Source organism: Oncorhynchus mykiss, chromosome 13 (assembly GCF_013265735.2).
Source record: "Oncorhynchus mykiss isolate Arlee chromosome 13, USDA_OmykA_1.1, whole genome shotgun sequence".
NCBI classification, from domain to species: domain Eukaryota; kingdom Metazoa; phylum Chordata; class Actinopteri; order Salmoniformes; family Salmonidae; genus Oncorhynchus; species Oncorhynchus mykiss.
Genome location: NC_048577.1, coordinates 31,790,303 through 31,806,162, shown reverse-complemented (window position 1 = coordinate 31,806,162; position 15,860 = coordinate 31,790,303). Strand labels below are relative to the sequence as shown.

Below are 15,860 nucleotides of genomic sequence, written 5' to 3'. Positions count from 1 at the left end.
TTGCACAAACTAGCTACTTTACATGCTAATATTGCTTTTGGTATTGTGTGTAGCTAATTTTACCAGCTAGCTAGACAACCTTATTATAACGCCAAAATTATATATTTTTTTGTCACCAAAAAGTTTTTTTCTCACATTAGTGTTATTTTACACTGTAAATTAAAGGAATTGGCTGGTTTTGGGTGGATTTTTCCTTTAAGTTACCTTACAAACCAGGCTGAATTTTTTTATAAATATCAAGGAAGTCATTATACGATGCAAAAAGCTAATTGCGACTGAAAACATTGATCATTCCCAGGGGAGTTGATGAGCTTCATGCTTGTATAGCTAGCTAGATAATATATTGCCTGGATGGTGGCTCAGTGCAGCCGAAGGGACGAAAACACATTGAGATTCTTATACAGTGAGAATTTCAGAATGTAACAGCCAGCTACTGCAATCTCGTGTGAAATTGCAATAAAACAAGTCTCAAATATAATGTACATCTCTAAACATTTCAGTTGTTTCATAAACATTGTTGTGCTATTGCTATTTTTACTGCACCAGTGTTGGGTTCAACGAGACAATTCTGTTTACATTGCCCTGCTTGGAGAGGGGCGAGTGTTGTGCACAACTTCAGGAGGTAGCGGTCGAGACGTGACAAGTTTGCAAGTTTACATTACAGTAATAAGTCCATTCTCAGGATTTTGTTTGATACCTCTCGAGAATCTCCTTCAACTTTCATCAATGTAAAAAGGACCAAAGTGATAGGTACCTGTAAGCCAGTTCAGTGTCAGGTTTCATATTTCATTTAATTTGCATCTCATTGTATTTCCTGCCATGATTTCAGCCTTTTAGTTCTTGACTTTGTATCCCCAAATATCAATGAGGAACTCTCAAGAACCCCAGCTTGCTGCATTGGCACAATAAGTAATATTCTGCCTCACACTATATGGTGGACCACCAACAACCTACTGAAGTCACAGAGGAAACGTTTTTGTAATGTGGGCACGTAGAATAGGATTTGAGTACCCCTATTGAGTACCAGTTCATGCAGTGTGATTTCCCTTATAGCTTCATGTGGGTTGTTGTGTTTGTTGATTCATGTTAAATGTTAATTATGGAGATGATATCATCTTCTCGGTATGGCACCATGGAATCACTGGGCCTTGTCCTTCATGCTAGATGGAGCTGCCAAGTGACCCATTTTCCCAACATTCTTTTCCGGGGACACCTCATAGTATCCATGGAAACATGCATCAATTGAGCCATTGACCCATTTAGAATCAAAGTAGTTTTCTGAAGGACTCTCTGGAGCATGTGAAAATGTGAACTGGGTTTTCTGAAGGACTCTCTCTGGAGCATGTGAAAATGTGAACTGGGTTTCCTGAAGGACTCTCTGGAGCATGTGAAAATTTGAACTGGGTTTTCTGAAGGACTCTCTGGAGCATGTGAAAATGTGAACTGGGTTTTCTGAAGGACTCTCTGGAGCATGTGAAAATTTGAACTGGGTTTTCTGAAGGACTCTCTGGAGCATGTGAAAATGTGAACTGGGTTTTCTGAAGGACTCTCTCTGGAGCATGTGAACATGTGAACTGGGTTTTCTGAAGGACTCTCTGGAGCATGTGAAAATTTGAAATGGGTTTTCTGAAGGACTCTCTGGAGCATGTGAAAATTTGAACTGGGTTTTCTGAAGGACTCTCTGCAGCATGTGAAAATGTGAACTGGGCCATTCAATGGTCTTTTGAATGGGCTAGCGTACGCACGCACATACACACACGATTCTGAGAAGCACATAGTGTTAGTGTTACCCCCTACATAGTCTGTATCACGGTATGTTGAGAGTCTATCACAGCCAATAAAAGCAACTGTTAATTGCAACATTTCTGTCAATAGACCTTGGACTGTGTGTGTGTGATCTTATGATCATGAGAGAGGATGTTTTCCATGGAATATATTCTTGAACTCAATAACTGGAATTGTTCTGAACAGTTTTGAGGAGTATGCCTGTATGATCCAGGTCATCACCATGGGTACTAGAAAGCACATGGTCATTGCAGTGGAATCAGCCAGCCATTCTGCCCCTCCAGACAATTTGGCTGGGGTTTGGAGGATCAATCGATTCTGATGGCAGAAGTCCCAGCATGTCCTAATAGGGTCGGGCACTAGACCACTAAACTCTATTAAATGCTTTTTGATCTCATGGTTAACAACGATGAGTCATCATGACTTGTCAGCTGAGAACTAGAACACCTGAACAGAGACGAGCTTGCCTTGTCATTTGCTTTATTTAGGGCAAGATGACACTTGAATTTGTTATTTAAGAACAACACATTTCCTATCGTTAGCTACAAGGGAACTTAGAAACTACAACCCAACTATATGTGAAAAAGCAGAACAATCTGTGTGCTCTCAGATTGAAATAAGAGTTCATTGTGGAACTTGTATGATGGCCTACAAGTTTAGCCTCCAACTTTTAATCAAAACCAAACAATACTTTTGTGCATTCATTGCAAATTATCCTGTAGGTTTCTGATTTAGTTTGAATAATTTAATAATTCTCGCTCCTGTCTCTCCACAGAGGTGCTCATCAGAGTCCAGGTGTTCGACAACAGTGACCTTTCACCTCTGGCAGAGGCTGCAGTGGATGTTTATGGGAACCAGTCTACCTTGGCATCCAGCAAGGCTGGCAAAGATGGCGTCGTCATGGTCACCTTCCTGTACCGCCCTGGCTCCTGGGTCATTGTCACGGCAACAAAACAGGGCTTTGTCACTAACTCCGCCCCCTGGCATGCCAGCCGCATCCCCTGTGAGTATTGTGTTTCATCTCTAACTATCACCTTTTCACCTCAGGAATGGAAAGAATGTAGTGTTGTTGTGGTTTACCACCATTCCATCAGTCTTATTCATACTACTTTGTGAGGTCACGTTATGAGAACTTAATCCTCACAAAGTTATATTTTAAATACTGATGGCTAAGCTATGCAAGTAATGGATGAATTACAATACTAATTACCAGAATCCTTTGGGACATTTGATGGAATCAGAGGCCAGGATGTCATCATAAAGGAATGTCCAACAAGCCGTCTCTGCCGATCTGTCCTCTGTGGGGTGTGGACAGTCCTATCCAGTTGTCAAATTCCTCACCCCATTCCCCCTCCATTGCCTCCTCCTCTCTGGGGCCACTGCCAGGGTGTTACTCCTGCGTTGGCACACCCCAGATGACTCCCACCGTCTGCAGTATATCTGTCTCCACCAGCCCACCCCATCTAACCCAGTTGTTGCTGTAGTTATATCCCACCCTCTGAGCTGCAAATTCATCCGTAAGGGAAAGAGCTGTCCTGTCGGCACTAGCGGCTGGAAGCCACTTAGCTGTTACTGCTGGTCTACTTTTAGCATTAGGGCCAAAAAGGAGTCTGGGCCTGTATGAATTGTATATTGTCCTCCACCATCCACCTTTAAGACTTAAGTAACCCCACTGCTGCATCATGGGTCCTGGTCAAAAGTAGTACACTATGTAAGGAATAGGGTGCCATTTGGGATGCAGACCATGTCTGTGGTGTTATTTTTTTTTTGCATCTAATCTCTGACATGACACTGGTTCGTGAGGGTAGAATTGCATGGATGCCAATGCCATCATACCATGGATAGGGCTGTGACAATTGTTTAATAACCGTGTAATCGACGATGCATAGCTGGAGCCCTGAAGACCGTCATGAAAAGAAAATAACCGTCATAACTGTTTTAATATAATAAAAATAATAATAATAATTAAAAAATCTATTTCATATTCAAGTCGACAAACTTTACCCAAAGGCAGCAAAGTAAAAGTAATGCTGATTTACATCTAACAGCCTATCTAAGGACAAACGAGAGGAAGACAAAGCCAGTTTTATAATTTTGTGTGGTGGAACAAACAGCGAACTAAAGACGGAATGTCCGGGCAATCAAAAAGATGACACGTTGGGCGCTATCCAGATTATCATACCGTCATACGTTTCTGTACCATACCGCTTAAACCATACTGTTTTTCTAAATATCCCGGTATACGGTATAAACTGTATATCGCTCAAGCCTACTGGGCAGTATCCAGATTTTCATACTCTTATACCGTTTCTGTACCATAACAGGGTATATGGTATTACTGAATGTGCAAACAAGGAGTGCTATAAAAACATATACTGTATATATATATATACTATTACAAAAGAAGTTAAGCAACAGGAATCTTTACTCAGGAGAGGTTTGAATATCTCTGCTGTAACAAAGAAGCTTGATCTTGGCATCTAGCCACTTAGCTAGCAAGTTAGCAAACCAAATGCATAGCTGGTGCCCTGAGCTGGAAATTATTTATTTGACACATCTTAGATTTCTTATACTTATACTTAATTTACAGTGCCTTGCGAAAGTATTCGGCCCCCTTGAACTTTGCGACCTTTTGCCACATTTCAGGCTTCAAACATAAAGATATAAAACTGTATTTTTTTGTGAAGAATCAACAACAAGTGGGACACAATCATGAAGTGGAACGACATTTATTGGATATTTCAAACTTTTTTAACAAATCAAAAACTGAAAAATTGGGCGTGCAAAATTATTCAGCCCCTTTACTTTCAGTGCAGCAAACTCTCTCCAGAAGTTCAGTGAGGATCTCTGAATGATCCAATGTTGACCTAAATGACTAATGATGATAAATACAATCCACCTGTGTGTAATCAAGTCTCCGTATAAATGCACCTGCACTGTGATAGTCTCAGAGGTCCGTTAAAAGCGCAGAGAGCATCATGAAGAACAAGGAACACACCAGGCAGGTCCGAGATACTGTTGTGAAGAAGTTTAAAGCCGGATTTGGATACAAAAAGATTTCCCAAGCTTTAAACATCCCAAGGAGCACTGTGCACGCGATAATATTGAAATGGAAGGAGTATCAGACCACTGCAAATCTACCAAGACCTGGCCGTCCCTCTAAACTTTCAGCTCATACAAGGAGAAGACTGATCAGAGATGCAGCCAAGAGGCCCATGATCACTCTGGATGAACTGCAGAGATCTACAGCTGAGGTGGGAGACTCTGTCCATAGGACAACAATCAGTCGTATATTGCACAAATCTGGCCTTTATGGAAGAGTGGCAAGAAGAAAGCCATTTCTTAAAGATATCCATAAAACGTGTCGTTTAAAGTTTGCCACAAGCCACCTGGGAGACACACCAAACATGTGGAAGAAGGTGCTCTGGTCAGATGAAACCAAAATTGAACTTTTTGGCAACAATGCAAAACGTTATGTTTGGCGTAAAAGCAACACAGCTCATCACCCTGAACACACCATCCCCACTGTCAAACATGGTTGTGGCAGCATCATGGTTTAGGCCTGCTTTTCTTCAGCAGGGACAGGGAAGATGGTTAAAATTGATGGGAAGATGGATGGAGCCAAATACAGGACCATTCTGGAAGAAAACCTGATGGAGTCTGCAAAAGACCTGAGACTGGGACGGAGATTTGTCTTCCAACAAGACAATGATCCAAAACATAAAGCAAAATCTACAATGGAATGGTTCAAAAATAAACATATCCAGGTGTTAGAATGGCCAAGTCAAAGTCCAAACCTGAATCCAATCGAGAATCTGTGGAAAGAACTGAAAACTCCTGTTCACAAATGCTCTCCATCCAACCTCACTGATCTCGAGCTGTTTTGCAAGGAGGAATGGGAAAAAATGTCAGTCTCTCGATGTGCAAAACTGATAGAGACATACCCCAAGCGACTTACAGCTGTAATCGCAGCAAAGGGTGGCGCTACAAAGTATTAACTTAAGGGGGCTGAATAATTTTGCACGCCCAATTTTCAGTTTTTGATTTGTTAAAAAAGTTTGAAATATCCAATAAATGTCGTTCCACTTCATGATTGTGTCCCACTTGTTGATGATTCTTCACAAAAAAATACAGTTTTATATCTTTATGTTTGAAGCCTGAAACGTGGCAAAAGGTCGCAAAGTTCAAGGGGGCCGAATACTTTCGCAAGGCACTGTATAGAGTGCTTAATTTGACCCGGATCCTGACGGAACAGATTTTACTTAGTTTGTTCCGGCACCTATTTGCCAAGACCTCTCGCGGCACGATTTATAACTTTTTTCACAGTTCGCACTATAAAACATTCTAATAAATGTGATCAGATTTTAGTCAAGTTGTCTCCTCGTTATTTCTTCCGACCCCAGAAAAACCATAATGTCAAAGCGCAGGGATCCTTCTGTGTAATCATCCTATCCTGCCACACTGATTACAGACCTGCTCTCATATTTCCACATGGAGGTTATGGGGAGGGCCGGTGAGGTAAGTAACTGATCTTGACACAGGTCTTGGTAGTGATGATCAGCTAGTGAAGAGGTCCCTATGTAATCTTGTCACTTAGCCTAGGCTAGTCATCTTCCTACTGAATATGAAACAAAAGAATATATAAAAAAAAGACATCAAGTTTGATGAAATTTTAAAGTAAAAAATTCAAGAGAAAGATGGTGAATCGAACCCGAAACCACCTCGAGAACTGTCAGTGTCAGAGGAGAGAAGTGAGGGGCAAACTGCTCCTGATTGCGATGCCTTAGCTAGCAGCGCTGCTAATCCTGCCAGTTCAGCACCACCACTGGCACCTCCACTAGCTAGTAGGCCTACTAGCGAGTCAGACTCGGTGGGAGAGGGGGACGGGGAGCTGGACAGTGAATCTACTGATGAAGTGCTCAGAGGTGCAGTTTGCAGTTTGGATAGAAGCTCAGTTCAAGAGCATAACCCCTGGCTTTTCATGCAAAATTCAAAGCTGGGCTGTACAACATGCAAAAAGGTACAGTAGGGAACTTGGGTCTAGAAAAGACTGGAGGGATTAAATTAGCAAAAGATTAGGTGGAATGTACAGTAACATCCTCTGCCGCCGACGTAAAAAAAATATATGTTTTTGAACATAGCTGAACCAAGGTGCATTTGGTGGTAGCAAAAGCATTGTAGACAAGGCTAAAGAGGGTACCCAGCTTATAGTTAACATTCAAAATAGAAAAACAGACGCTACAGACAGAATCTTTCGAACAGCCTTTCGACAGGAGTCTGAACATCATGGCTTTGAGCAAGAAACTAACTGTTAGGAGTTGAATGGATATGACATGGGTAGAGTCATTGTGGGAGATTTTGAAAACTAAGGTAGAAACACATTTTTCCTTCACAAACTTATTCTGTACTGTGAAGTTAATCTGAATATGCGCTTCATACTTCGTGGTGATTTCATTGAGTCCTCTGACTCTTGGATGTAATCCTCCATGGCCTGGGCCTCAGCCACCGACAGAGGATAGATGTGTCTGCGTGGAGACGCTGAACCCGCAAACAGGTCAATGGCACAGTCCCAGGGGCGATGAGGAGGAAGATAGGTGTCGCGGGTCTTGAAGAATACCTCGCGCAGGTCCTGGTATACCTCCGGGATGTTGGGCTGAAGTGCAACCGCAGGACTCTCAACTGACGTGAAACCACAGGGAATGGGATTTGGGTGGCCAGTCTGTGATTCTCATCCTCGACCATGAGATTTTGGGGTTATGGTGTTGAAGCCAAGGGAGGCCGAGGATGATGAAGATGGAGTACTCACTCTTTCCCCAGGAGGTGGAAGATCACGTGACCATCCCTCTGCTCTTGTGGATCCCGGATTAGGAAGTGCCGGACATCGCTGGAGCTGGTGCCCTCCTTGACCACAACACAGACAGAGCCCCAGCTGTCTCCGTCTTCGCCGCTCCGCTGCGGGGATGCTTGTGACCCCTTCCTCCATGGGTTCAGGCTCTGATCGAGTGTTCACTAAGGGAGAGAGAGAAGCGACGAGAGTACCGACGCTCCCGAAGAAGGTTATCCAGACGGATGGCCATCGCAATGAGTGCGTCCAAGGAGAGCTAGTCATCTCGACAGGTAATTTCCGTCTGGACCTCTTCGTGCAGACCTCTTCTGAATAGCGTACGAAGCGCTGGCTCATTCCATCCGCTGGATGCTGCTACTGTCCGGAAGGTGAGCGTGTACTCGGCAGCCGTCTGGTCCCCCTGTTTTAATTGGAGTAGGGGCTCACCCCCCTCTCTGCCCTCCAGGGGATGATGGAAGGCACATTTAAACAAAGCCATGAACCCCTCATAAGAATCTAGCCCCTCCTCTCCTCTCTGCCAGACGGCCGTGGCCCATTCCAACGCCCACCCAGTCAGCGTGATGTCAGGTGACTTCGAATGCTGGAGGGGAAGAGCGGGAGTAGACGTGACACCGGTACCTCAGAGCCCCCCGGATAACGCCCTCTCTCGCACTCACTATGTGTTCCTGTACCTCCCGATCTACAAATTAAGCAGAGTACATTGTTAGTGCACCCCAACCTCTGATTCCAGGGTTGGGTACAATTACATTATAAATTGGAATATTGGAATAAAAAGTTGGCGTTGGAATATAAATTCCCTTCCTGAATTAACTGAATTGAAAAAGAATACTCCCAAACCATGTTTGATCCCTTCACTGTTCTGGCTCCTTACCTTAGACGGTGGTGGGAATATTTCCTCTTGTTTCGTCTTAATTCATACCCCAATGCTATTTGAGTTCTGAAAGCATCTGTTGTCACTCGAACAGCCAGGCGGATTAATCCAGCACACATTTCTTGTTGATAGTCTCTCTGCGACCTCCAAGCTTTTAAAAGGCCAATAAGCTTTTAACTGCCATTCATTTGCGGGCGGAGAGCTGCTTCAGAAGGGATGGAGCGTTACTGTAGCTCTTTCCTCCATTATACCAACTGCAGCACAGCACCTTTTTGTTCCAACGCTTTTTTTTTACCAGCTCCCTCTGATACGGTAGCCTACATTCAATGACATATGGTCATAATGATTGAATGAGAAACAATGTTCATCCAAGTGGTAAACCTCTTTCTTGTATTTTTGTTTTAATTTTTTTGTTTTCTGTTTTTGTGTTTCTCCTTTTCACAAACCTTTTTAATTGCTCTTCCATTTCATGCCTGCGTTTGTCCCCAGCCGTTGTTGTCTCTGTCAACAAGTTCTCTCCACAGAGCACACACACTGTCAGTAGACTTAACATTGTAATTATGGGTATACAGAAATAGACAAACTTCAATGTTCCCAAGTTATCCCCCTGGGCCCTGCCTATTACCCCCAATTAAGTTTCCACGGATTCTGGAATCATTCTGAAGTGAACTGGATTGATTAAATGATCTTCATTTGGAATATATTTCATAATATATTTATTCTCTATAGGTCAGAACTATAATCCCATTCTATTTAATTACAGTATATCCATATAAATTCCTGAGCCATTTTAATAAGGCACTGTATGGAAATTGGAGAGGCCTGCAGAGTGCTGACAACAGAACAGAATAATGTCTTTGATGTTTGTGATAATGAGGGTCTGTTTGCATTTCACAAACTTTATAGACACTTTTTAAGCCATTATGATATTGCAGAAATCTGAAAGGAGATGCTAGCCTGGTCCCAGATCTGTTTATATAGTCAACTCATATGATCGTTATCATAGGGTAGGATTTGGCAAGACAGATACAAACGTATCTGGGACCAAGCTGGAGATATACAGACGTTTTGTCCCTATCACAATAACTACCATATATGTGTAAAACACAAGTTAAACAATAACTATGTGTAAACTGTTAATGTACTATAACCATGACTCAACAATCTGAGAGAGGATGTGGGTCGGCCCTGCATCCTTTGTCCCTTATGCTTTCAAACCCAAAACGCCTTCCCCCTTTGAGAGATGTCTCCGTCAGTAGTGTTCTGTTCATCACTGACTATTCTCCTTGCATATTTTATTACCATCGGTCTAAGAGAAACAGCCCGGCTAGGCCATCCCCTCCAGCCCTTCCATAATCTGTGGTTGTCATGCAAGTCCCAGGGATGGATAACTCACCGCAATCACTGATACAGTGTCTTGCAAAAGTATTCACCTCTTTTGTGTTTTTCCTATTTTGTTGCATTACAACCTGGAATTTAAATAGATTTTTATTTGGTTTTCATGTAGTGGACATACACAAAATAGTACAAATTGGTGAAGTGAAAGGAAAAAAATTACTTATTTTTTTAAATAAAAAAACGGAAAAGTGGTGCGTGCATATGTATTCACCCCCTTTGCTATGAAACCCCTAAATAAGATCCGGTGCAACCAGTTACCTTCAGAAGTCACATAATTAATTAAATAAAGTCCACCTGTGTGTAATCTAAGTGTCACATGATCTGACACGTGATCTCAGTATATATACACCTGTTCTGAAAGGCCCCAGAGTCTGCAACACCACTAAGCAAGGGGCACCACCAAGCAAGCTGCACATTGAAGACCAAGGAGCTCTCCAAACAGGTCAGTTTGGAGGTACAGATCAGGGTTGGGTTATACAAAAATATCATAAACTTTGATCATCCCACGGAGCACCATTAAATCCATTATTAAGAAATGGAAAGAATATGGCACCACAATGAGCCTGCCAAGAGAGGGCCGCTCACTAAAAATCACAGACCAAGCAAGGATGGCATTAATCAGAGAGTCAACAAAGAGACCAAAGATAACCCTGAAGGAGCTGCAAAGCTCCACAGCGGAGATTGGAGTATCTGTCCATAGGACCACTTTAAGCCATACACTCCACAGAGCTGGGTTTTACGGAAGAGTGGCCAGAAAAAAGCCATTGCTTAAAAAAAAAATAAGCAAACATGTTTGGTGTTCGCCAAAAGGCATGTGGGAGACTCCCCAAACATATGGAAGAAGGTACTCTGACTAAAATTGAGCTTTTTGGCCATCAAGTAAAACGTGATGTCTGGCACAAACTCAACACCTCTCATCACCCGAGAACACCATCCCCACAGTGAAGCATGGTGATGGCAGCATCATGCTGTGGGGATGTTTTTCATCGGTAGGGACTGGGAAACTTTATTCAATTAAATTCTTTAAGAATTTAAGGAATGATGGATGACGCTAAATACAGAGAAATTCTTGAGGGAATCCTGTTTCAGTCTTCCAGAGATTTGAGACTGGGACGGAGGTTCACCTTCCAGCAGGACAATGGTCCTAAGCATACTGCTAAAGCAACACGCAAGTGGTTTAAGGGGAAACATTTAAATGTCTTGGAATGGCCTAGTCAAAGCCCAGACCTCAATCCAATTGAGAATCTGTGGTATGACTTAAAGATGGCAGTACACCAGCAGGAACCCATCCAATTTGAAGGAGCTGGAGAATGTTTTGCCTTGAATGAGCAAAAATCCCAGTGGCTAGATGTGCCAAGCTTATAGAGGCATATCCCAAGAGACTTGCAGCTGTAATTGCTGCAAAAGGTGGCTCTACAAAGTATTGACTTTGGGGGGGTGAATAGTTATGCACGCTCAAGTTTTCTGTTTTTGTGTCTTATTTCTTGTTTGTCTCACATTAAAACATATTTTGCATCTTCAAAGTGGTAGGCAAGTTGTGTAAATCAAGTGATACAAACCCCCCAAAAATCTATTTTAATTTCAGGTTGTAAGGCAACAAAATAGGAAAAATGCCAAGGGGGGTGAATACTTTCGCAAGGCACTGTATGTGCAACGAGACGAGGTGCCTCTTGCTTGCAGCTCTGATTGACTCAGCTAAAGTCAGGGGGCCAAACCTGAACTGAACACATCCTGGAAGGATGGATGATACAACTGATGTCTCGGAGGCATTTTAGCATTGTTTTATTGTAATGTTCACTCTCTGTCCCCTAATGTGGATTCTCGCTCTCTCTCACTTTTCCATCTCCACTGTCTTTCCTCGCCATCCCCCTTTCCTCCTCCCCTGTGTCAAATGCACCCATTTTTTTTAGCCCTCTGTCACAGTCTTTTCTGGCTCTGGCTCTTGTCTCTCCCCCCATCTGTGCCTCAGGCCCAATGCTGTATATGCTCTGCTCTGACAAGCAGTCACCTTTCCTTTTTTTCTGCTTCCCATGGTGGAGAATATTAAGCACTTTGGGATCTGTGTGTGTGCATGTGTGATCTCTGAGTGTGTGTGGTGTGCGTGTGTCCATTTGCAATCTGTGTGCGTGCGTGTCTGTGTGTGTGTGAGAGAAAGGGGTGAATGTCCCATTTCTCTCAGTTAAAGCAGCAACTGTGAACCTGGGGTGGCGTAACCTGCCAGGCTCACTCTAACAGTAGCTCCTAGCTGTTGAAAAGCATCCACCCACTCAAAGGGCATACTCATACAGCCTAATAATTCAAGCTTCAGGGAACGGTGCAAACTGCATGCTGCATCGACTTTCTTTCTAAACCACAGTGACTGCAATACAGACATCTGCACACAAAGCGTTCCCTTTATCGAATGATCAGCATTGTTATCAGCATTGAACGTACAGGACACAGTCTATATCTTTCCAAGCTGTAGACATATTGTGCATCCAATAAAATAAAATAAACAATGATCATTTGAATTATTGTATTTTTAGCTCTTGCAGAATGCATCAATCAAATGACAACTGTATACCAATTGACCAATGCAGATGAGTGTGCACTTAGTTTTACTGTGAGGATCTGTGCAATAACAAAATTCACAAAAAGCGTGAAAAATGTTTTGAGTCCTTGAGTACATGATGTCTCTGCTGCTGCCTTATGCACACAGACTTACACAGCGGGGAGAACAAGTATTTGATACACTGCCGATTTTGCAGGTTTTCCTACTTACAAAGCATGAAGAGGTCTGTAATTGTTATCATAGGTACACTTCAACTGTGAGAGACGGAATCTAAAACAAAAATCCAGAAAATCACATTGTATGATTTTTAAGTAAACAATTTGCATTTTATTGTATGACATAAGTATTTGATCACCTACCAACCAGTAAGAATTACGGCTCTCACAGACCTGTTAGTTTTTCTTTAAGAATCCCTCCTCTTCTCCACTCTGCACCTGTTTGAACTCGTTACCTGTATAAAAGACACCTGTCCACACACTCAATCAAACAGACTCCAACCTCTCCACAATAGCCAAGACCATAAAGCTGTGTAAGGACATCAGTGATAGAATTGTAGACCTGCACAAGGCTGGAATGGGCTACAGGACAATAGGCAAGCAGCTTGGTGAGAAGGCAACAACTGTTGTCGCAATTATTAGAAAATGGAAGAAGTTCAAGACGACGGTCAATCACCCTCGGTCTGGGGCTCCATGCAAGATCTCACCTCGTGGGGCATCAATGATCATGAGGAAGGTGAAGGATCAGGCCAGAACTACACGGCAGGACCTGGTCAATGACCTGAAGAGAGCTGGGACCACAGTCTCAAAGAAAACCATTAGTAACACACTACGCCGTCATGGATTAAAATCCTGCAGCGCACGCAAGGTCCCCCTGCTCAAGCCAGCGCCATGTCCAGGCCCGTCTGAAGTTTGCCAATGACCATCTGAATGATCCAGAGGAGGAATGGGAGAAGGCCATGTGGTCTGATGAGACAAAAATAGAGCGTTTTGGTCTAAAATCCACTCGCCGTGTTTGGAGGAAGAAGAAGGATGAGTACAACCCCAAGAACACCATCCCAACTGTGAAGCATGGAGGTGGAAACATCATTCTTTGGGGATGCTTTTCTGCAAAGGGGACAGGACGACTGCACCGTATTGAGGGGAGGATGGATGGGGCCATGTATCGCGAGATCTTGGCCAACAACCTCCTTCCCTCAGTAAGAGCATTGAAGATGAATCGTGGCTGGGTCTTCCAGCATGACAATGACCTGAAACCCACAGCCAGGGCAACTGAGGAGTGGCTCCTTAAGAAGCATCTCAAGGTCCTGGAGTGGCCTAACCAGTCTCCAGACCTGAACCCAATAGAAAATCTTTGGAGGGAGCTGAAAGTCCGTATTTCCCAGCGACAGCCCCGAAACCTGAAGGATCTGGAGAAGGTCTGTATGGAGGAGTGGGCCAAAATCCCTGCCGCAGTGTGTGCAAACCTGGTCAAGAACTACAGGAAACGTATGATCTCTGTAATTGCAAACAAAGGTTTCTGTACCAAATATTAAGTTCTGCTTTTCTGATGTATCAAATACTTATGTCATGCAATAAAATGCAAATTAATTACTTAAAAATCATACAATGTGATTTTCTGGATTTTTGTTTTACATTCCGTCTCTCACCGTTGAAATTTACCTATGATAAAAATTACAGACCTCTACATGCTTTGTAAGTAGGAAAACCTGCAAAATGGGCAGTGTATCAAATACTTGTTCTCCCCACTGTAGCTCAGGGGGTACATCAGTAGCAGCAACACCCTGCTTCTTCTCAATAACAGATGGGCATTAACCTGATTAACCCAGACTGAACACTGTTCTTAATGGTGCATTCAGGGTTCAGTCTGGTTAAACCAGGCTAGATAGGCACTGGGCGCTGCAGCTTACTCATGTGTCCTGGAGAGTAGCAAGCACTTGCTACAGCTTCAGAGGGTCCAGACAGCCCAAGGCTATACTGGTCAGTGGGTATAGTCAGATCCCACATTCTGGAGAAAACGATGTCCAAATGCCACACAGTTGAGTTGTCATTCCTGCTGATGCTGAGCCAAGTAATGAATGCCATTCAATAACCTTACTCTACTTCAGTATTTCCCAAACTATGGGGCTCGTCGGGCACCCCAAAACTCAGTCCTGCTTTCAACTTCCTATTGCAAGTTGTGATAGTACGGCTTTTCCCAAACCCCCCAGAGTTACGTGCAATGCTGTCTGGGGTGCGCCAAATAGTCAATTTAGATTTTCCAACGGGGCTATACATTTGGGAGATGTTTTTCTCTCGCCTGAGTAGCCTCGTTTCACTGCCATGAATCAAATTAAACCATCTAGTGTTCAGTGAAATAACAACACAATGTCAAATACAGGTAACACAATCAAATATTTAACATCCAATCACATTAACCGTTACTCTCTTGCGTGAATTCCACTATCTGTCCGTATGTAGCCAAACGTAGCTGCTGCTCATTCCGTTTGTTTGAAAATTGATAAATTGGTAAAAAAAAGTAAGGCCCGCGTCCATGGAGATACATACCAGCTCTACTGGTAGTACTGATACTAGTACTGCTACTACCTGCAGTACTACACCTGCACCTGTCAATGACACAAGTTGTTCTGCTTCCACGAGCTCATCCAATGCTATCATCAGTAATTCTACTTCTGTTGCTAGCCCAGCTAGCATGGACACTGACAGTTGTGAATCTGATGCAGCCGATGAGCTGCTGCCCCCTTAACCGGGAAAGCATCAAACAACAGACAGGGTCATTGGACCATTGAAAAGGCGCAAATATGATGAGAACTGGATTGATTTGGGGTTCACTTATATTCGGAGTAGTGCCTTTCCTCAGCCACAGTGTGTTAGATGTGCAAAAGTACTATCTCACAACTCGGTGAAACCTTCACTCTTGCGCAGACATTTAGAAACGAAACATGCCAATTTCAAAAATAAGCCACGGAAGTTTTTTGAGCGAGAATTAAGATGACTTTCGAGTAGTAAGTCATGTATAAAAGCAACAGATACCATTAACAAGAAGGGGCTAGAAGCTTCTTATATGGTGAACTACTGAGTGGTTAGGACCGGCAAGCCCCATACTATTGTAGAGGACTTGATTCCTACTGCTGCCGTGGATATGGCTGGGAAAATGCTGGGGGAAAAGGACAAAAAAAACTATACGGACAATTTCTTCATCAAACAACACTGTTTCACGACGCATCAGTGACATGGCAGCAGATGTTTTGAAACAAGTACTGCTTCGCATACAAGCCAGTGAATTATATGCGTTACAGCTGGACGAGTCAACAGACGTGGCGAGCCTGGCACAGCTCCGGGTATATGTCTGTTACAGCTGGACGAGTCAACAGACGTGGCGAGCCTGGCACAGCTCCGGGTATATGTCCGTTA

At 43.2% G+C, this 15,860-nt stretch overlaps 1 protein-coding gene across 1 annotated transcript in view; it reads left to right on the top strand.

Moving 5' to 3' along the window:
• The window catches only part of LOC110486133 (protein FAM171A2), a 78,874-nt gene that overhangs the window by 15,406 nt on the left and 47,608 nt on the right, over positions 1-15,860 (top strand). The window contains exon 2 of the mRNA XM_021557505.2: positions 2,561-2,788. Coding sequence (XP_021413180.2) covers positions 2,561-2,788 — 228 coding nt within the window. The remainder of the gene's footprint in view (positions 1-2,560; positions 2,789-15,860) is intronic.